This window comes from Phoca vitulina, unplaced genomic scaffold (genome assembly GCF_004348235.1).
Source record: "Phoca vitulina isolate PV1807 unplaced genomic scaffold, GSC_HSeal_1.0 scaffold30, whole genome shotgun sequence".
Lineage (NCBI taxonomy): Eukaryota > Metazoa > Chordata > Mammalia > Carnivora > Phocidae > Phoca > Phoca vitulina.
The window spans coordinates 5806754-5830288 of record NW_022589733.1 but is presented as its reverse complement, the minus strand read 5'-3'; the positions used below and the strand labels follow the sequence as shown (position 1 = coordinate 5830288).

The window sequence follows — 23535 nt, the reverse complement described above, 5'->3', positions numbered from 1 at the left end:
ATAGGCTGTCTTTACTCCAGATCCACCCCTGATAATCACCAGTATTTATTGTCATCTGCCATACTGCGCTTGTGTTCACTCTTTGGGGCTCTCTATCTTGAAACAGATGACTGCTGGTGGAAATGGTTAAAACTTGATTATCTCGGGTAAGTCCTTTTCCAGGGGGGTAGTTAGCCGAGCCTTTGAGAGTGTGTGAACTTTGTGAGCGAGAGGCACTCTGCCTTCTCATCACGCGACCGTGCTTGGCACGCTGGGGCCATGATGGCACAGTTCATTTGTGTAAGCAACTTGACAGATGTCCTTACTGAGGCATCAAATTGGATGGTGTCTGCTAACAAATCTAATGGGAAAAAAAGAAAAGAGAATTCGAAGGATTATCTTTTTTTTCAGGATTAAATTTGTGCCATTTAGCTGTTTGATACCCTGTAGTTAATGCCGCTTTATTAGAAGCCCATACAATTCTTCACATGGGTGTCAAAATAATTTCAGTGAAAATGATGTTGTGTGGACTCATCAGGCTGAAGTATTCGTCTTGTGATTACAGATGGGTTTTTGTCTGGGCTGCTCTACTTTCTTCCAAGCCTTTTGCGGGACAAGCTAGAATTAACAATCTCCATTAATTTACTTTGGCACTTCACACGGTGAAACAGGCCATGAACACGATGGTCTCTAATAAATTTTTCTAGAAATCCTGCAATGCTCCTTTTTAATTGATGTCCTTCATAAATTGTATTTGCCGAAGCTGTAATTATTCATCAAGCAGCAAAAGCAAATCTACCTCCAAGTACAATGAAGATGTTCTTTTGTGAAATTATTAAGATACAGAAGTTCGACATGCAGAGTAATTTAGTTCTGCTTTATAATTGTATCTTTGGGGATTATATCTTTGGGGATCACATCTATTAGAGCCTATCAAAGTGGAAAGGACCGATCATCCCCAGTGTACTTCATAAATGCCCCTGCCTCGCAGTGACCATTCCCCCAATATATAATAAGCTCTTGGAAACCGTTGGAATTGGCCTATTTCTTTCATAATGTTTTTATATGCTCTTTGCAATAGTAACTCCCTGTTTGAAATTTGACTCCTGAAATCACATTATAAAACCTTATATTGGTTGAGTTAGGGATCTTCCAAGGAATATGCACGGAGAGCTACCATCTAGAAAGTTTGGAAATAAGCCAATTAAGATGACCCAGAATGTGTAATTTTTAGAAATTCTTATTCAGGTGATTTTGCAAAATGGGTAAACTTTACCGTGGTACAAAATGGGGATATTAGCTTTAGTAAGGATTCAGGGAAAATAAAGAGTATTGTCAATAAAGGCTTTGGAACAAGGTTTCCCAGAGTGTTCCCACAGACTGTTGTGGGGGAAACCAAAAGCAGGGTCCCATGGCAAATTTGGGGGGAGGGAGGAGATTTACTATCTTCCACTTAAAGAAAAATATAAGCTCCATCCAGATAGGAACTCTGTCATCTTTCTCACCATTTTGTGGCCAGTGCCGTACACACAGGAGGCGCATAAGAGAATGCGCTGCAGGACTTGTCAGAACATTTAATTTGGTGTAGCAGTCACTGTGGCTCATCAAAGAGGGGCAGTGGTCTGCAGCCTTTCTCAAACTTGTGAGCCTTGGAACTCTTTCCTTGAGGAGCATTCTCCTAGACTGAGGTACCTGGAAACACCTCCTGGGAAATTCTAGCCCTGAGTAAGACCGATAAAAATGGAGTTTTAACCTTGAATTGATCACTGAGTGAAATGTTCAAGGTTTTGTAGCTATTGGAACGCAAGTGATACATATTGTGAGGCAAGTGGGATCCCATACTCCCATGTTGACATCTATGATTTTGGGCATTGACCCCTAGAAGCCTCAGTCTGTTTTATCTATAAAATAGGGATAATGATTTTTTTTTCTAACTTGTTCTGGGGAAAATAAATTACATTTAGTCACACTTGGAAAAGTTAAATGAAGTAATGTATGTAGAGGGCTTGTCAGGGTAATTATTAGTATTACTATCATTATCGTTCTCAATATCATCATAATAAGTAAGTGATAAAATTGCTCCAGTCAAGATGTGTGATTATGAGACACTGAAGTTAAAGAAATGTGATCGGTCTTTCTAACCACCCCCCCACCCCCGACAACAAACAATGAAGTGCTTATAATATGCCGGTCATTGTTGTTGGTTTTGGGGGAGACAGTGGTGAACGCAGTGAAGGCCCTTTCCCTCATGGACCTGGGGGTTTTTTGTAATGTCTGGTGTTTACTGATGTCACTGTGTCTTAGAACATAAAGTAAATTTAATCGTACACAATTCAGTTAAAGTTAATTGTTCTGAGGTCGTTATATTAGAGATCTGCCCCAAAGGATCACTTTTTCTCTCAGAATCAGATCTGTTCGTACACAAAACGAGTAAAGGAGGATTCATAGGTCACATTTTAAAATAAAACAAATTAAATTAAGCTAGTGTTAGCAGATAAGGTAAATCAAATGGAAAGTGGCATCCCTTTCATCCTGATCAGTTTAACCACACTGTAGGGTGGGCAAATTTAGCAAGTAAAAATACACAATAGCCCGTTATTAGTGGAATCACAGATAAACAGAGAATACTTTTTTATTATTCTAAGTATATCCCAAATAGTGCGTGGGACATACTTATACTTTAAGTTCTTTATTTGAAAGCCAAATTTAACTGGATACCCTATATCTTTTTTTTTTTTTTTAAAGATTTTATTTATTCATTTGAGACACAGAGATACAGAGAGAGAGAGAGAATGAGCAGGGAGAGAGGCAGAGGGAGAAGGAGAAGCAGGCTCCCCGCCGAGCCAGGAGCCCGATGTGGGGCTCGATCCCAGGACCCCGGGATCATGACGTGGGCCGAAGGCAGACGCTTAACCATCTGAGCCACCCAGGTGCCCCTGGATACCCTATATCTTACCCAGCTACCCTACCAGGCCAACCCAGGGGCCCAGCCACCTATTCAAGAGAAAGACAGTTCCCCACGTAAGTCAGTATTTGCGGCCATCTTTGTAGGGGAGATATTTTTACCCCAACCTGAACAGAAACCTTTGCTTCTATTTGAAATGATTTATAACTGTTCCCGCCTGCTCGCCGAGTGTTTCCAAATTAAAAGCCATTAATTAAGGCCTTATATAGATACAAAAGATATGCAAGGAGTGCTTTGTAATTCCAGCTCAGTACTTCAGGTGAGAGCTTTTCAAATTACGTGGACCACTGGAGCCACCTGCTTGACTAAACGCAGCGCGGCGGGCGCGTGGCTCATCAGCGCACCGCGGTGCCAGTGTTGTTACTGATTTTTCTCATTTCTCCAGGGCAAATACTAATTAATGGATACAATTCACAGCTGATTAGCTGTAGTTTCTTCAGTAATTACATTCGCATACTAACTGTTCAGAAGAGGATTTCTAACCCAGTTCTTATTTCACTCTAAGCTTAATTTGTTTTTTGAATTGTTTAGGCCCTTAGTTTAATAGCCATTTTATTTTTCTTTGTTGTTTTAGGTGCTATTAGATAATAAGTGAGTTTAATCTTAAAAAAAAAAAGAATACTCTCTGATAATGAGCTGCTTTCCTTAAATGGATTTCTAATTCCCCAACAAAAACCTACATTTAAATAACGTTAAAGCTGGGATGCAGATTGCCGGGATGGGTGACTGGAATGCACGTCGTGACCCACGTTCTCAGAAATACCCAAAAAGGACGTTCGGAAGGGGGGCCTGAGATTTTGTCCAAGGATCATTAATTCATGGAAAATTCCAAGACAGAAACCTATGCTTTTTCTTGCATATAATTAACAGTGTAGAAAAATGGGGAAAATAGGTCTGTGTCTGGGGGCGGGGCGGGGGCAGGGGGGGTGCAGCAGTGCATGGGCGTGGGCATCTGCTCACATACGTACCTTTCTTAATTTTAAAATTATTTTTAAACCACTTTATTGAGATATGATGGACATACAACAAACTGTGCCTATTTCACGTAGACACCTTGGTGAGTCTGGAGATAAGTATACGTGGGTGCAACCATCCCCCCATGTTTTTGATATCACGTGCCTTCAGAGAAACTAGATAAAGGTCTTTGTTGAGTGCTAACAAATACATCTTTCAGAAATCCTCATAAAGATGTTTATCCAAATGAATCTGAGGGCTCATTGTGTGAGTATGTATTTAGGGGTCGTTTTCCAGGGTGGGATTTTGCTTCTGTAGACCAGAGCAGCCCTCTGGAGCCATTGGAGCCTTTCCTGTAAATCCTGCTTAGTTCTTGGATCCCTGACATGATAAGGTGTAGCATGTCAATCCCTCTTCTGTGCACGAATCTTACAGGTTGAGAGTCAGGGGCTGAGAGCCCCCTGGAAATAAGTGTTGGGTTTGCTGAGAGGAGGATTATGTGGGTCTTCCATGTCTATGTGTCTGTATTTATTGTCTATATTTATCTGTCTCTCTATCTGTACACCTCTCTCTCTCTCTCTCCCCTTGGGAAAGTTATGCCTTTTACTTTAAATAATTAACTAGCTCTATTTATATTAGAGAATGGATATATACATTTCACCCTTTGGAGACCAAACCTGTGTGTTATTTGATGCACTGAAGGAAGGAAGTAATACACATTATAAAAAAGAAGGGCATTCTTTCACCACTTAAAGATGATGAAAATAATATAGCTCCAAGTAATTATGCTCACAGAGCCTTTCCATATTGCCAGACTGATAACGAAATGTTTAAAGCAACAAAACGTGCCTACTTATACCATCTGAACCTGAAAATACATTTCTGGCAAAATCCAAGTTTTACATTTTGATAACAGGTCTCTCACAGTAAAGAGCTTATGTCTGAAATGCTGACACAGTCTTATTTGTGATGGTATGAATAGGCTATTGTGTTAGGGAATTAAATAAAAATTGCTGTGTTCATAGGATCCCGCTTATTTTTTAAACCTCTTTGCACATAATGTTACATTGAGAGATTAAATATCACTGTTTTCAACAGCTCTGATGGACATAGATACCGTTTTCAACTCTGTTTGGAGATTTAAAAAAATACTCTTTAGTCTCATTATTTATTTCTATTCACGCCACACCCCATTCACAAGAAAATAGAATTTGAGTCCCAAGAATTGAATTCCATTCCCTTTATTTCACATTTTAACCTCCTCACACTTGTGACATCTGTTCCTGAAAAGTACGCTACGAAATCCCAACCTGCTCTAAAAATGTGTCAAGGTGATTTTCTTGGGAACTTTGCCTTCCACCCTCTGACAAATGCCAGTTCAGCAAACCACACCCACTCGTGACCAGTTGGCCAAATGTTTGTAAATCGTCTCCCTTTGCCGCCAGTCTTGATGAGAAACAACAACATTTTCTAGAATTTTCAAGTTAGCTTAACTCTGTGCTCTGTTTTCTGAGAAACGACAGCATGTAGCCCAGAGCCTCTGTCACAGTTCCCATTCGGTCTGAGGAAAACCACTCTTTTATCTCGTGACACCAGCATTCTTGCCAAATCCCACTGGAGTATTAAGTAAACCCCCAGGATTCTTTATTTTTCTGCATATTAACGTAAAACTATCTGTTTTCTTTCAGTTTGGGAGTAACAATAATTACATGAACATGGCTGAGGCAAACAATGCTTTCTTTGCAGCCAGTGAGGTAGGTGGTGTCGGTCTTCATATGTCTGTTCATGTTTTGTGTGTCATTTAGATCATTTAAAAGGCTTGAAGGGAAAAGCAAAGTATCGAATTTATCTCTCTTATGTGGTGCAAGGTAACGACTCTGGAGGAGAAACGAGAAAAACCTTTTGGAAAAGAAAATGACCTGACAAGTCTATCACTTGTCCAGAGGCTGTTTCGCACGTTAGTAATTCACACACATCTCTTGATGAAAAGAAATACGCATGCAAACGAAAGTAAATACGGAAGAAAGTACATGAAATCTATCTACCCGAATTGGTATCTGGGCAAATCAAGTGGTGATTTTGAAAACTAAGGATGGAAGTGACTTTTCGTTAGAAAATATTTCAACTTCACTTAGCTCTGGGGATAATTTCATTAAGATGCCATGGTTGGGGAAATGATGTGGCAGAAAAGTATTATAGTTTCTTGGGTCTTCAGGGGTAGTGAGGTGAAGTGAGTGTTTTGTTCTCTTGTTAGATTCCCCACAGCCTGTTACGGTGCCTGGCGCATAGTAGGTGTTCAATGAATATAGATAGAATGAATGAATAAAAGGATATGCTCCAAGACTTGGCCATCGTGGGGGGAAAACTGGATGGCCGACTCTAGAGGCAGCACCGTGGGGGCTCTGGGTCTGTCTAGAACATACTGGAACAAATGGAGCAAACGTCTTCTTGTTGCTGTCTTTACTGCATTCCCTACTTACTGACCTACGGCCGTTGTCTGGGCTCACTGGCCTGCCCTCCAGAAAAACCTCGATCTTGATGAGATCAAGAAAACAGTTTCCAAAAAAAAAAAGGGCGAACGGTGAGATTTCAGATTTTAAAACAAGAACACACAGGTGCATGTGGCCCAAATGGGACATTTCCTCCTGGGGTTCCCGTAATAAAAAGTCCTCATTTTCCAAATACATTCAGATATAGGAAACTGAACTAGCTTGACCCCAGAGGATGAAAATCATAATGGCTTTGTAAATGATCTTGGTACAGGGAAGCAAGTGGGTACGAAAGAAATTAACTTGGAGAAATTGTTAGAAAAAATGGGGAATTAGGAATTAAGGGTATTCGTAGATTAATCATTTTTTACGGTGACCATCCTCTCTCTCACCAAGAATTCGGCCCAGATAAGGGATATTGTCCAGGCCTGGCGGCTGTGTTGTTTGTGATAATGAACACAGACCCCATCTGTAAGGACAACATGATGTTTCATTCTGTAGGATTTTTTCCCTACGTTTGAATCAAACATTGATGAAAGCTCTACCCCCAGCAGCTGTTCAGAGACAATTTAATTCCAGCTGTGATAATTCACCGTGTCAGACATTGGCTGTTATATGTTGATACAACAGTTCTCCGGATTTGCATTTTTATCAAAAGGAACAAATGTTTTGAACATTTCAGTACAGATGGTATTTAACCATGTACATACTATTTTAACATGTTCAAGGTAAACACTTGAAGAGTCAGTGTCTGTAAAAAGGAATCGTGATAGACTCGCGATGATGAACCTGGTAGTGGTCGTGCGGCAGAGCTGCAAAAGTCAGTGTCCTTTTTTTGTTGGTGGTGCGGCCAGAAGTGGTTATTGTATCATCTCAGACATATCCAGGATTTGCACTTGCTCTTTTCTCTAAGGAGTGCTTAACTGTATAGTTCATATATTACCTCTTTTTGAAAGTGGTTTAAGATTTTAACATTTTCTTGGTTATTTATTATAATGTCGTTTTATTATATTGTTTTGCTAGGTTATGCTATAGTAACGGACTCGATTCTTCCTTAAAATTAATTTGTTTTTTTTAAAAATCACACCACAGGGACGTATTATACGTAAGACATCTCTCTGTTCTTTAACAAAAATAAAAACGAAAGCCTCCTTAATTTTGACCGCCTAGCGGAAGACATGCTTTATGTTAGAGTTTAAGCGCTAATCTGATGCAATGATTTTGCCGTACATCTTTTCTTGAACAAAAAATAATGCCCAAGTAAATGTTAATGCACCGCATTATAGCATGTGCCTAATTTCCCAATCATTGCATTAAAAGTAAATTTATTTGGTTTTTTAACATTTTAATGAGTGCAAACTAATTCAGGGAGACTTTAGGTTTGAATGCTGTAAAGTTGAAATTGTGCCTGAAACCAATTCCCTTCACATAGATACTGCCCTGTAGATAACACCACGGGGACTCGGATACTCTGAGTTTGAAATTCACACATTTGCTTTATGTTTTCTGTCTGTGTCATGATTACCCTGACCATTTTTAAAGTACTTTAAATATTTATTGAAATAATATTTCAAGTGTTAATTACAGTGGTAATGAAAACAGCCAAATGCCACATATCAAGAATGAGTGTTTATCCGTATTGTTAATGTGATATGTTAGATTTCATTAAGCAGTAATGGGGTAGCAAATGAGTCACAAATTACAGTTGCATCTGTTACTAGACCACATTAGTGCCAAAGTAACGGCAAATGCAGCTATAGGGTTATGTTCATTAGCCAACCACGTTTGTGGCCAATCCATCCCTTTGTGTTTGAGAACTCGGGGTACCGCAGTCAGACAGTGACATTTTTTGGGGGGTCAGGATTAGAATAAATATGTCAAAGAATCTCATACTTCATTCTAGCTTTCAAATACGTTTTTATGCTCTCATGTTTTGCATATATTGAATCTGCCAGGAGCCTCAAGATGTTCACTTGTCCCACCATAGCCTCCCATAGCTTGTGACCTCTTTATTTCTGGGAAGATACAATTACCAGTTGACAGGTTCTATATGCAAGGAATGGTTTGGTTTTGTTGGGTTTTTTTTTTGTTTTTCCTTGAGTTCATTTCTGTTTTCTCACAAGTGGTTATTAAGTTATAGCATCATTAATAGTTTGAAGAATGATGGTTTGTAGTTCTTAATTAGTTCTCTCTTTTTTTTTTTTAAGATTTTATTTATTTATTTGACAGAGAGAGACACAGCGAGAGAGGGAACACAAGCAGGGGGAGTGGGAGAGGGAGAAGCAGGCTTCCCGCGGAGCAGGGATCCAGATGTGGGGCTCGATCCCAGGACCCTGGGATCATGACCTGAGCCGAAGGCAGACACTTAACGACTGAGCCACCCAGGCACCCCCTTAATTAGTTCTCTTAACTGATTGTAGCAGATTCAAATTATCTTGCACCAGTTAATTCTTCAAAAAAAAAAAAATGCTACTAATAATGGACTATACCTTTGATCCTCTGAGCTAGGAACAAAAAATATCTGACCCCTCCACCCCACCAAAACTCGTATCCTAGACCGAGCCCCCCCACCCTGACCCCACAAAATCCAAGTTCTATTTTAAGAAACGTGGTTAGCTTAGTAGAACATGGTGGCCCTGATCTGCCTCCAAAGGCCCTATTTTAAAACGCAATCTTTAAGAATCTAAGTAGCAGTGAACAAAGTAGTGCATTAGTTTACTTAGGTCTTGAGAAATAACACTTGTCTAAAGTGAGCAACATCACTGGAGTTAGTACATCTCTATCCGGATATCTCTATGCTCGTTCTACAAATAGTCTCTTTTTGTTTTGTTTTGTTTTAAGTGGGCTCTACCTAGAGTGGAGCCTAATGTGGGGCTTGAACTCAAGATCCTGAGATCAAGACCTGATCTGAGATCAAGAGCAGGATAATTAACTGACTGACTGAGCCACCCAGGCGCCCCTAATAGATAGTCTTTCAAAGTTGTAGACTGCCAGAAGTGTTCTCATAAATACATACTAAAAGCATCATAAAAGAAAATAACTCTCCTTATAGTTTAAATAAAAGCACCAGGACCTTCTAATATATGTTCTGATAATCCTTATATAAAATTGTGTATTACAAACCGTAACAATTTCCATAGAAACATTCACTGCCCTTGGGAATATACCAATAAGGAAATTCAAAAAGCAAACCACAAATTTAATATTACTTGTTCTATATGTTGTGGCAGAAAGTAAATATGTGTAATGTTCGCTTCTGGATTAATGTTGTGTGTGTGCACCACAAAATCGTCAGCATTTTATGAAGCATGTGGATAATGTAAGCAGTTTGAGCTGTTTCGCTAACATATCAATAAAGTGGCAATTTGTTATATAGCCAAATCTAATGTCGCTGATGCTCCAACTAACAACAAAGACAGATGTTGCTAATTAAGTACGCATTAAAAAACTGTTAATACTGATACTCCATTAAAACCATATGATAATGAGACTTAAATCTTTAATCAGAATGATCAGCAAAACTTTATATATGGAAATCTGTGTTTAAGATGTTTTCATTTGAGAAATAAATATTTGGCCTAGCTATACAGTGTTTTCATGCAAAATCTTTCTTTTCCCCTCCAAGGAGAAATAAGATGTAGGAACAGAATATGAAGATGTCTCTCTTTTGTTTCCTTTTAGCAGACATTTCATACGCCAAGCCTCGGGGATGAGGAGTTTGAAATTCCCCCTATCACGCCTCCTCCAGAGTCAGACCCTGCCCTGGGCATGCCCGATGTTCTTCTACCCTTTCAAGGCCTCAGCGATCCATTGCCTTCCCAGGGAAGTGAATTCACACCCCAGTTTCCCCCTCAAAGCCTGGATCTTCCTTCCATTACAATCTCAAGAAATCTCGTGGAACAAGATGGCGTGCTTCATAGCAGTGGGTTACATATGGTAGGTGCTACATTTATTGTTTGAAAGTGTTTTTTTTTTTTTTTTTTAATCTTTTGCCCTTCTCATGGTAGAGACCTGAGGATTGTTCTTCCCAGTGCCATTTAAACACAGGGACAAGAAGGTTATGGGTTGGTTGACGATCACCTGAAGGAGGATGACCCAACAAGATCCTTCTGACTTGAAATGATTTTCAACAAGTCTGCTCCATTGGTTTGGAAGTAGCCAGTCTTCCCTTGGCTTTGGTCTAACACAGAGAGGTACTTGAGTCGAAAGTTTGCCCAGGAGAGATTTTAGAAATGGAGGCCCTTACCGGGTACCTAGGTCTTTTGCTTTTGTTGGATTATAACATAATGTTTATGATACATGATTTGCGCCTACCTCAAATGAAATATCAAACTGTGATACAGAGAAAGGGAAAAAAAAAATTGCTCATAGCCAGCAGAGGAAAATATAGAGTGGGTTATTGTGTGAAATATACCTAATTGTGTTATTTATTGTCATGAACATGGAACAAGGCACTCCAGAGGGCCAAAATCACTAATGCAATAATTTTGGTTCTATTTTTCTTAGTGTGCAATTATAGTCAGCAATCACCAGAGTAAATCTGCTTAAGTATTTTAAACTCTTCTGCTGGGATTGGTTTTTTTCCATCATAGTATATATAATACATTTGTGTCTATCTAGGTGAAGTACTAAGCAGACATCTTAAAACAAGATTAAGAGTTTATAGGGCTTTCTTTTTTTAACCCTGCTAAAATGAAACAGATGTGTTGGTATAACAAAAAACAAATCCTATTGCTTGTTTACATATTTCTCTGCACATTAGGACCATGCCAGTGATGTTTATTGGTTTCATTGTTAATTCCCCAGATAACAACAGATGATTGCAAAATATATAGTGGATTAGCAGCGCAAAGATTCAGTGTGCTCTCTGAAATATAAGATTACTTTCCCAAATAGGATTGTGGCAACATAATTTTCTTTGCTTGTGATCTTTTGTGTTTGAGCTGAACATCAGGGTTTTTATTTTTACTTTTTTGTCAGAAAAGAATGCCGCGAACAGTCGGGAAATGGTCATTAAGTATTCATAAACGTTCCTCGCCATCGCAAATAATTGTTTCCTGTGGACTTTCTTACATTTTTGTCCCTTTGACACTGGAATGGAGGGTTCTGTCCTCTGTTCCTCTACAGTCAGGCTTGCAGTTGCTGTGCCTGGAAATCATAAAAATAAAAAGGGTGTTTAGTCACCAGGGGAGTTTACCGGGGTTCGCCATTATTCATAGATGCTCAGCGAGGCTCATTTAAGTTGCAGAAATAGTTAAAAGACCATATAATGCATGCTAAAATGTGTATTTTATTAAATTGGTAAATATTTATTAATAATATAAGAATCTGCCTTTAAATTAAACATCTGATGAATTACCTTGCCTTAAAGCTATAAAACTGTTATTGCTGCTATAAAAAAGTGTAAAGGAGGCATTTTGACTATGAAATTTCATTTCATGGTCAATTGAATTTACTATATTGGAAAGAACTAAAGATGGAATCATAAAATAATTATGATATTCACATACACTCAAAGAACAATGCTTTCACGGACTGGCCTTGGGAGAGAGGACTCAATTTTTAATGCTTCTTTTGTAATGTATTGCTAATCACTAAAGCAGTTGAATTATTTCATTGATTTTTAAAAGTAGAAGTGCTTTAGCTAAGTGCAGGCTGTTGTCATGGTATTTACATGGACCTCATCACATTTATGGAGTGCCTTTCTGAAGTTTTGCTGAACCTGAGTGATATTTATTTTGGCTTGAAACAAACTAATCTTGTTGAAAATTCTAGTAGAATTTCACCTTGAAGAAATGTCATGGGATTTTAAATCACAAATGTTGGAAAAAATAAAATGTACTCGGACAGAATTATGATGAATACAATGTGTCGTTGGCTTTGTTCTATGTACTACCTGACATGTTCACCTATAAACTTGAATTCAGAATCGCCAGAGGCATGGTTAAAAATAGGCTATGTCAAGGTTCTTCTATATCTCCCTCCGGGTACCGAGTTGGCTGGCTACATCATAATACTCCACAGCAGCTCCTCGGAGATTTCCCTTAGGAAGGTCACCAGAAAAATAATAAATAATACTTTATACATCATGCATTCGGCTTCCCAGTGTGCTTTGGATATTTCATACCTTATGCAAGTAAGAAGTTTTATTATCCAAATGAGTATGGTTGTCTGTTAAGGATTGCTGCGGTGAATTAAGACTATCCCAGAAGGAGAAAAGCCAGCTTGTTTATGTTGTATTGAACCAGCTTTTCTTCAGAGCTTCATTGGTTTTCCTTTAGAAAGACTGACAGTTCTGTCACATTACTGATTAGCTGCATTTTTGTTGGCAACAAGCACGTGTTTATCTTCCTTAAATTTATGCCATTATATGTAAAAACAGAAAGCAGGAACAAAAAGGAGGGATTAAAAAGAGTCCAGTGATTAGCATTCACATTTCAAAATACGCAAATAATGCCCTCGTAGTCAAAAGCAAATTGTTGAAAAATTGAATGTCGATGCATTTGTGACTTCAAGAAACAACCCTGATTTGCGTGTGGTGGATATGTCTATTTTAAAACAGGACATGGCTGGCCAGTCAAAACCAACAGTATATTCTGGTTAAAAAATCTTTACCTCTAAGCATTATTGTCAGTACAGATGATCATCTGGAAATTATTTTAATCTCCAAAAGATTGCAATTCTAAAAATCTACAACATGAGCTCCAAAGGGTTTGGTGTTTCATTTTTTTTAACACCTCTCTATAATCTGCCCAGCCTGCTGAGTAGCATTAACATCAGTAGTACATCAATTTCAGAAAGTGGATTATTTTTACTAGACAGCTATTGTGACATATTGGGTCAGTCATAAATGAAAGATATTCATGCAAGCATGCAATACTTGTAATGAAGTCTCACTCTGACCTTCTGTATGATTGATTCTGTAATTTAGTTTTCTGAGGCAATGCCTGAAATGAAATGAAATCATGTTGAACAAGTTTTGAATACCCACAGTGCACCAGGAGAAGAAAAATCTGCAGCCCTAGAGGCTTGAGAGAGCAGCTGAACGATTTATCTCTGTGCTATTATAGCCTTTGCCAGCATTCAACATTTTTTTTTTCTTTTTTTTTTTTTTTTTCTTATTTGGCTTAAGTACTTAATTCTGCAGGTAGCTGTAAATGGGAAAATAAAATGCTGTTCAGATTTAAAATGACAGGACAGGAGTATGTGCAGGGGACTGATAAAATATCTTGAATAGAACTGACCTTTCATGTAGCTGAAAGTTACTGGGGGATTCATCCTCATAATTACCATATAGATTATTTTTATTTCTTTCCTGCAATGAAACATTTCAGAGAGCAGTAGTGCTGATTGAATGAAAATTGAACTTGTTAACATTCTTTTCAGCTTAGCCTGTTGTACATAACAGAAGGTTAGCTTTGATGAATTTCAAAATTCTTTTTGATATCCAAGAAACAGACAGTAAAATAATTGTCTCTAGTCTGATAGTTTGTATGCCCCCCAAAAGAGAATTTATAAAACACACTGATAATTCACATACTTTTTCTTCATACATTATATTTCGTGTTTAGAGGACTGACATTTTTCTGTTTGATATTGCTTTGGATTTAATTGTGATACCGCATATTTATAGAAAATGCTACTCTGGTAATATCAAACATAGAGTTAGGAAATTGAAAAGGCAGGAGGTGAGGGGAGGCATACTGGAGTACGGGAGTCTCTGTACCTGTTAAGGAAAAAGAAAAGGAGAGATAAAAGTTCCCCTAGAAGATATGCATGCAGAGAAGAAAATTAAAAGCTTTTAAAGTATTCATAAGACTCTTAAGTCACACTCTGGACAGATATCACTTTTAACCAGAGAAATGGGGCTATATCAGAATAACACATCGAAAACTACCAGGCCTATTTTCAAAGTTTTTCTCACAGTCGTTTGTTACGGCTCTGATTTCGAAGTTGAATTATTTTCGTTTTTACGAAATGACTTTCATGCCATTTTTATACTTAAAAAAAAAAATCTTACATTTAGAGAAGTAGCAGACTTTCAATTAATACATTGTTTTAGCCATGTTGCTAAATGTGTTACAGATAAAACAGTTATTTCATGGGTCATTAATGTGTTTAATGCGTGGAACGTTCTATTAAAACAAGCCCTTATTATTGTTATGAACATGTTCATTGCCATTGTCAATAGGGTTTGTAGAGCTACGTTCCACAGGACAACTGCCACATAGCCATTGGAGGGACCGACATTCTCTCATACAGATTGAATGATTACTTCAGCTAGATATTATTTTTGGTCAAGTGATGCTCAAAAAAAGTATTTTTATTCTGAGTCAACAGTAGAAAAGGCACAACTTACCTAAACAGAACACCCACTTTGAGTGGAGCGGGACCTATCTGTTTCAAGTCCAAATTATCAAATTGAGGGCGCCTGGGTGGCTCAGTTGGTTAAGCGACTGCCTTCGGCTCAGGTCATGATCCTGGAGTCCCGGGATCGAGTCCCGATCGGCCTCCCTGCTCAATGGGGAGTCTGCTTCACCCTCTGACCATCCCCCCTCTCATGCTCTTTCTCACTCTCTCTCTCTAAAATAAATAAAATCTTAAAAAAAAAAAAACAAATTATCAAATTGAAATGGTATGAACCTTTGACAGATATTTGCTGAGACCTACTAAAGTGCCATATATTGTTCTTAACAATTAGAGAGCGGTTATTCTATGGACAAAGTGGCTTTCTTGAATACCAGCGCCTCTTCCAGGTCATCCAAAAACTCGGAGTCTGGTGACTGCTTTAAAAGATGCTTCTCATCCACAGTCACTTTTAATTTAGCGGTTACTACACCTTGACCATTGCCTGCCCCAAATACACAGGCCACAGGCACTTTTATGAGCTTTTTTTTTTTTCTTAAAGATTTTTATTTATTTCAGAGAGAGAGAATGAGAGAGAGAGAGCACATGAGATGGGGGAGGGTCAGAGGGAGAAGCAGACTCCCTGCCGAGCAGAGAGCCCGATGCGGGACTCGATCCCGGGACTCCAGGATCATGACCTGAGCCGAAGGCAGTTGCTTAACCAACTGAGCCACCCAGGCGCCCCTGAGCTGCCTTTCTTTGTAGAGCAAATAGCCTTGTACCATACACAGTTTAAAATCAATATTCTTTATTCTGTCTTTAAGGTTGAGTTAACTTTAGGGTCATCTATTTAAAGGGGAGCATGTTCCAAATTTCTGCTAGACACCAATTAGCTTGTGTGTGAAGTGTGACACGTGATCACTTGCTTGATTGATAACACACAAGGAAAAGTATTGTTAGAAAGTTATGCTGTGATTTATTGTATCTTGTTTTTAGCCTATATAATCTATAGTTTCCTACTATATGGTCATACCGCCAACACCATGGGTCAAGGACAGGAGAGACACCATTTTAAATCCCCCAGATTGCCGAATAAAACTGGCATGAGGCTCAAACATTTTTTTAGAGGGATGAGGGTTACTCTGTGTGTTCTTGCCCCATTTCCTTTCATCGTGGCACCTGTCACTCTTTGAAATGGCCTCCTTTGCCCATGCACAGCCTGTCCCCTCCTCTCGCCTGTCTCATGGGCTGCTGTCAGGCTCACGCCTGGAACAGTGTCTGGGCTGGAATACACTAGGCGCTCAGTAAATATTTTATTTGTTGCATATATGAATGAATGAAAGACTATGTATTTGCTATTAAGAGCATTCCTTGACTACTAAGTAAAAATGGAAGAGAGGCCGTTTGAGGTATAAACAGCTGTAAACACGGAATTCCTCTTTAAACTTTTCATTGAGGCCCGAATTAGATCAGCACGGAGCTGACTCCTTGGTAAAACAGAGGAGTTACAGGGTCTACGGGTGAAATACCATTAAGTGTTTTATGGTAAACTCTTGGAAACTTTATTTTGCTAAGAAACTATTAATTAACTTTCGGGAAGACTGTTTTTCACAAAACACTCATGTGTAGGTATGTTTGATTATAACCCTGAGGGTAGCTATTAAGTAAAAATTATCTATTTCAGTGCAGATATTTTGATGAAGTTAAGATTTGTGGTATGTAGGTCTGTAATTATCCTTGCTATGCATTTGTCATAACGGTGTTTGTTTCAGGGTTTACTGGGGTTAGTAATACACTAGCTGTGCGTGACAGTTGATTGTTGTTCATTTGGAGACAAAATTTTAACGTTGCTGTGGGACATAACTTAAATAATTGAGCATGAAATTACCGACCTGAATTTTATATTCGTAGTTCTCTGATCTTTATTAATACAAAGCAATTTGTATTACTGATAATTGTTTAATTGCTCCATTTCTCAAGAAATATTGATTAAAAAACCGCCCCAGTGCAAATGTGTTTAGTCACACGTGCTAATATATTTGGGTTATTTGCTTCTTAATTAGATGCTATCCTCTGTTATGAAAACCTAACATTGGATCGTTACAGAGATTATTTATTTGTAAATGTGCATGGAAGGTGCACATTAGATGTTTAAAAATCCTTTATGGCAAAATCAGCCCAGGTGGAAGTAAGCAGCACCGTCGTGAGAAAAAAACAGAGTAATCATGTGTGATAGCTCAGATAAGATATCAATTTGAAAGCCTCTATCTTGCATTTGCAAAAGAAACCAAAACCCAATACTTGAGGATGTGTAATTATAGACTACTAAGTGTGCAGCACAAAGATATTATAATAAATGCCAGTGGGGAGGGAAAGCGGTCCCACTCATGCACCAAGAAGATGTCATGGAGGACCGGCCCTTGCTCCAGGCCTGATGGAATGAGTGAAAACAGATTTTAATATGTAGAGGAGGTAGAATTTTGTTGGCTGAGAAAGTAAGAACAAACTGCCCATTTCCCACCACCACCACCACCAACCGCCCCCCCACCCCCAAATTCCCACATATCTTTATATGAAGCCTGGCCAGGGTAATACCCCATTGTAATTTACACAGTGAGGACATTTTTCACCTTGCCAATTTCTTTCAATCTTGATTAAGTCCAGGAAAAAGTCTCGGTTTGGGGCTAATAAGTCTTCCACACCTCTTTTATCCTTTTTAAATAAGACAAAGCAGAGGTCTGGCTTGGAGCCTTAGGCGGGCCCCATATTTAGAAGACTACAACGGTGTTGTTTCCTTTTCTTGGTATTTATTTGGCATTCCGTTGATCCAGGTGTCCCCAGATTTTAATTTATGCTAGTGATCCAAAGTTTGCTTTTTAATATAAAATTATTCAGATTTTAACAGTTCACTCAAATAATTAATGTTCAGGAATAGACTGGATCTCAGGCAATTTAAGAAAATGAGGGACCACTACCAGAAATATCCATTCCATGGTTTCCTGTTTTAAAAAAAAAGACAGAGGCTCTTTTATCAGGTGGAAAGAGAGGCGAGCCTCAGCTGAGCACTCCCCACACCAAGACCTATGCAAACCTTCAAGGCTTTGTTGAGTTGTACTTATGGGCAAATAGAAGGCAGTGTGCGTCCTATTATCTTGTGAAATCCATGGCCTGCCCATTCAGAAAGGCTTGGGTGCTCTTCAAAACGTAGTTTAAAGTGTTAGGATATATATTTATATTTATATTATAATCAAATTGCCCACCATGGATTCAGATGGGTTGCCCCAGGAGGTGCGATCAGTTAATATCTATTGGAATAAATAACCCCGCTAGATAGATACCAAGCCTTTATACTTACCGTGACATCCGTCTACACTGTGAATAAAATGCAGACTTCCTAGAATGGACTATAAGACTTACCATTTTATGGCCATTCCTTGCCTCTCCAGTTTCATAGCCAGTCCTGCTTTTCCTGGCCTGGTAACACTGGCCTCTCCTTTACTTCCTTGTGCACCGGGCCTTTGCACATACTCTTCTCTGCCTTGGATGCTCTTCCCTCTTTTCTAGCTTAGTAGCTTCTACTCTCCCTTTACACCTTGGCTCTAGTGGGTTGCCTCCTCAGGAAGCATTCCCTGATGACCCCACCTTGCACAGTCTGGCTCAGTCCCATTTCTCCGATCCATTGCATCTCACTCTTCACCTGGCCTAACCTGCTCCCACCTGTACTGGTATCCTTTCCATTTCTTAGGCATGCCAAGCTCTCTCCCACCTCAGACTTTGCACATGCTGTTCCCTCCGCCTGGAACATGACTTCTTTCCCCTCCTTTCCTGGTTGGCTCCTCCTCATCCTCCACACCCAAGATGTTTTCATTATAATTGTCTAATAAAGTAGTTCTCAAACGATGGGAATTTTGCCTCCCACCCCCAGGGGACATTTGCCAATATCTAGAGACATTTTGATTGTCACAACCAGGTTGGAGAGGGGAGGATCCTGGCATCTAGTGTGTAGAAGCCAGAGATGCTGCTAAGCAGTCTACCATGCCCAAGATACTCCTCCCCCAACAAAGAATTATCCAGACCACAATGTCAATCCTGCTGAGGTTGGGAAGCTCTTATCTAATAACATCAGAGGACAGAGTGAGACCAAGAAGAGAGGAATGAGTTTTTCCCAAAGGATGCACCGCCTTGGAAATGATACAAGTGAACTCTAGATAGAAAATGCAATTGTGAAAGCTACCAGCATTCAGCTCTTACGTCGGATATAATCGTGGCAATCTGTTATAACCCACTAGTTAGTTGCTTTGCCTTTCAGTGATCATGGGTAAGTCTTTTAAGACTGAATTTTAATAAGTGAGAGGTAATGATTTTCAAAAATGCATTAAATTTCTTAGGGCTTTATCTATGGTTATATATTTCCTTATTGTGTCGTGGCTACTAGGAGAAATTGCGAGCAATTTTTGAGGAGTATATATGAATTATTCTTGCCTGTGCTTTGTCAGAGTAAATCTATTAGTCCGTTCTAAATTATGTTTAACTCGGGTAGTGTTTAAAAGAATCGCGTGCTAGTTTTCAAGGATTTGAGCATTGGTGTATTGGTTTCTCTGGCCTGGCACATAGCAGGTGCTCAATAAGTAACCTTTAAACTGAGCTGACATCTTTCTTTAAGTGGGAATCCTAAGATCAAAGGAAGTGTCTTTCAAAGGTTACCTTTTTTTTTATGGAAAAATGATTGGAACTGTTCAGAATCACCAACTTCCCCAAGGTAGTTGTGAATAATCGGTGGCCCTAAAGGAACTTGAATTTCTAAAAAGACCCTTTTACCATTAATCTTCCTGTACTGTAATCCTCATGCATAGGAAGTTATTATGGGACAGCTGTAGACCATGGCAAATGCTAGCACATCATAAGGCATCAGTGATGTGGTTCAGGAGTTATTTGAAAAGACTTTAGAAGCTCTTGGTGTATTGTCCCATGGGAGATAAGAAAGACGGGGCCAGTATGTTTGCCAGCATGAAGGCTGTGTGGATGGCTCTAAGTTTTGGCAACACCTGGGCCCCACTACCAGGATGCTTCATGAGTGGTGTTCCCCCCTGTCTCCACAGCAGAAAATCCCCATTATTTCTCTCTCTCTCTCTTTTTTTTTTTTTAAAGTAAAATGTTATGAGCACTCTCAATTTATAAACTAAATGAATACAGAGTGCTTTCATTGAAGGGCGGGGTGGGAGGGTGATGGTGGTAGAGAGCCCGGGGCCCCATTCATCCCTCTCTGTCGACACGTGCCTCCACCGTTGGGCCATGGCTCCCTCGAACACAGTTTTCCCATCAAGCTAGCTCCGTGACATTGCAGGTAGAAGCTAGAAAGAGCTGATGAAGCCAAGAAAACTTATTTCTTGGCCTTCTCTTTGACCATGAGATCCATCTGGAATGCTATAGATGTGGGATAAGTCAATCAAGTATCTGTACGTGCTAATTTTCATAGGCATTGGAGCAATGCAACTTCTGTGTCAATGAGAAAGTTGCATCAATCAGATCGTCATATTTCACGGTCATGCCAGTCAGCTAATTTATTCTTTTACAGTCCAAATTAAAATACTTAATTCAAATGGACCTGGAAGTTGCTTGTAAATACTTAAAACATCTAGATTTAAATTAAGTCTGAAAGGACTTTTAAAATGCATTCTGAAGAACATATATGGAGTGTAGAATAAAGAATAAGATAGCTTAAGGAGCGTCTGGCTGGCTCAGTCAGTAAAGCATGTGACTCTTGATCTCGGGGTTGTGAGTTCAAGCCCCACGTTGGGCATGGAGCCTACTTTAAAAATAATAATAAAACTTAGAAAAAGTAAAAAGAAGAAGATAGCTTAATTGCCAGTAGTTGGAGGGTGGCCGTGATCTAAGCAAACAATGGTGGAACTTCAAAACAACATGGAAGAGTAAGGACGCCTGGGTGGCTCAGTCGGTTAAGCGTCTGCCTTCGGCTCAGGTCATGATCCTAGGGTCCTGGGATGGAGTCCCACATTGGGCTCCCTGCTTAGTGGAGAACCTGCTCCTCCCTCTGCCTGCCACTCCCCTTGCTTGTATACACTCCCTCTCTCTGACAAATAAATAAAAAAAAATCTTAAAAAAGAACATGGAAGAGTAGACAGCTCAAATTTTTGAGGAGAAAAGGCTAACTGAGTGGTAGAATGCTAATCAAAAAAAAATAGGACAAACCAAAAATGTAAAATCCACTTTTGTGATTCAAGTCAGCACAGGGACACCTGCCAATAGAATGTGATATTTTAGGAACAGTGGAAGAGGATATCGATATTGTCAATGAGACAGGGAAGAGTGGGATTGTTCTGGTACATGTGACATGTTTTTCCAGGGATGGCACAGCAATTTAAGAACTCAAATTATTTTTTTTTTTTTTTTTTTAAGATTTTATTTATTGATTTGAGAGAGAGAGAATGAGAGGGAGGAAGGTCAGAGGGAGAAGCAGACTCCCCGCCGAGCAGGGAGCCCGATGCGGGACTCGATCCTGGGACTCCAGGATCATGACCTGAGCCGAAGGCAGTCGCTTAACCAACTGAGCCACCCAGGCGCCCTAAGAACTCAAATTATTAACGAATGGGAAGTTTATATATTTAAGATGAAACCCTAACAGTTAGCCTATACTGTTTTAATGACTCATTGATGTTTTTAGCTTTTCCTGACTAAAGTGTGTTAGTTTTTTATTCATTTTGTGTTTTTTTTAAATGGAAATGTTTAAGAAGCTCTCCTCTTTACCCTTCCAGTTCTACCCCTTATAATGTAACCATTGTTAGAAGTTTAGATACTCCTTTAAAAAAAAAAAAAGGTGGGGAGCTATTCTCTGTAATTATTTTACAACTTGTTTTTTCAATTACGATATTTTGGATATCACTGTAGGTCACTGGTTCTCAGGTGGGAGAATTTTGCCCCTCAAGGGATAATGTCTGGAGATATTTTTGATTGTCATGACTGGTGGGGAGCGAGATGTTGTTACTGGCATCTAATAGAGGCCAGGGTTGCTATAAACATCCTGCAAGGCAAAGGACAGCCCCACGACAAAGAATTATCTGGTTCAAAATGTCAATAGAGCCAAGATTGGAAACCCTGTTCTAAGTCAATACACATAAATCTGATTCATTATTTTAAAAAGCCTCATAATACCTTATGGTACGGTAGATCATAATTTATTCAACTAATTTCCTGTTGATAGCTACAGCTTCTTATTTAGTGGTGTTTATATATTTAATATTAAGAAACCAAACGCTCCAATTTAGATATTTACAACTCATTTGTTGCTTATTTAAAGAGCAAAAATAAGTCTTATCAGAAAGACTCAAAAGAACACTTAAAAATTTGTAGGCTTGTGTATAAAATTAGATTCTGGGTCACTGTGAGTCAAGAGAATTTGGTTTGAATAAAAATCACAGACTCACACTAAATGACAAGTCTTAAAGTAAGTTGTTTCAAAGCATGTCTTCATTTCTTTGATTCTTTGGAATTAAAAAAAGAAGCAGCAACAACTCTAAAGCCTTTTGTATGACTGCCAAAAACAGAAGGCTACTTTTGAAGGGACTGCGGTAACTTCCAGAGAAGCTAAAACTCTGATGATCTCTAACTCCTCCTTATACATATTTTTTTAAAAAATCCATTAGTCCATTAAGTCATGGCGGGTTGAAGGAAAGAAAACAAGGCAGGTTTAAGAAGAAGAAAGTGATATCCAATCCTAAAGACATTGAACGACTTCCAGATGCCACTGATAATGTAATTCAGAATTGGAATGACCCTCTGGTTAACCACAGAGGGTTTTATAGAAAGGGTCCCCTGAAGCAAACAGATGTTGGCTCTGTGCTTCCCTAAGCCTATCCTCTCTACATGTCAGATGCACTCCCGGAAGGATAAAATAAAGACTGGATTTGCCTCCCCTCACAGAGCTGGGTCAAGGGGAATGGAACCAGAATGTGTGTGTAAGGATGGAGGACTGGACCAAATGGTGAGCCAGAAAGGCCTGAACCTCTGCTTCAACCCTTTCCTGTCCGTTTCCTCAGTAAGAAGCAAGAGTTGGAAGTTTTCTTTCTCTGCCTATAGTCTTTTATTATTTTCTTTAAAAGTCATCCAGTGACAGTTCTCGAGCAAAATAGACTAGGCTTTGTGCTTTTGACCTTTCAGCTTTGGGGCATGAGTCCTTAGAGTTAATGAATAGGGACCATCAACCTGGAGTAGGGCAGACCTATCTAAGGAGTGAGTGCTAACGTTTTCAGCTTGTTGATACTTGGGAAAACTAAGAATCCCACCCCCCTTTGTTATCTGTTGCCTTTTTAGGACCAGAGCCACACACAAGTGCCCCAGTACCGTCAGGATCACTCCTTGATCATGAGGTCCATCGTCCACATGACTGATGCTGCTCGCTCTGGGATCATGCCTCCCACTCAGCTCACCACCATCAACCAGTCTCAGCTCAGCGCCCAGTTGGGGTTGAATTTGGGAGGCGCCAGTTTGCCACACACGTCTCCTTCGCCTCCAGCAAGCAAATCCGCGACCCCTTCCCCTTCCAGTTCCATCAATGAAGAGGATGCTGATGAATCCAACAGAGTAAGTTGACTGCTTTAGTTGTCACCCACCTGAGAATTTGGAATCACCCCATACTGTGTCTTTGAATTTCACTCATGGTATTACCTTCTTTTGGGATTTGGCTAGCATTTAAATTCATGACAGTTTAATTTTTTTCTTCACTCTTTTACTTACTCATTTTCTGTGAAAAGCATATTCCACTGGAAATTGGGAGATCTGGCTTCT

The 23535-nt window shown here is 39.3% G+C and overlaps 1 protein-coding gene across 2 annotated transcripts in view; it reads left to right on the top strand.

Annotated features, from left to right (window-relative positions):
• Positions 1–23535, top strand: part of TOX3 (TOX high mobility group box family member 3) — a 105801-nt gene that overhangs the window by 70202 nt on the left and 12064 nt on the right. The window contains exons 2-4 of one of the 2 annotated variants that reach the window (XM_032424049.1): positions 5587–5652; positions 10072–10323; positions 23062–23331. In XM_032424049.1, coding sequence (XP_032279940.1) covers positions 5608–5652; positions 10072–10323; positions 23062–23331 — 567 coding nt within the window. In that variant the 5' untranslated portion in view covers positions 5587–5607. Of the gene's footprint in view, positions 1–5469; positions 5653–10071; positions 10324–23061; positions 23332–23535 lie in introns of those variants that run through there. The other variant, XM_032424050.1, reaches the window with a different exon arrangement.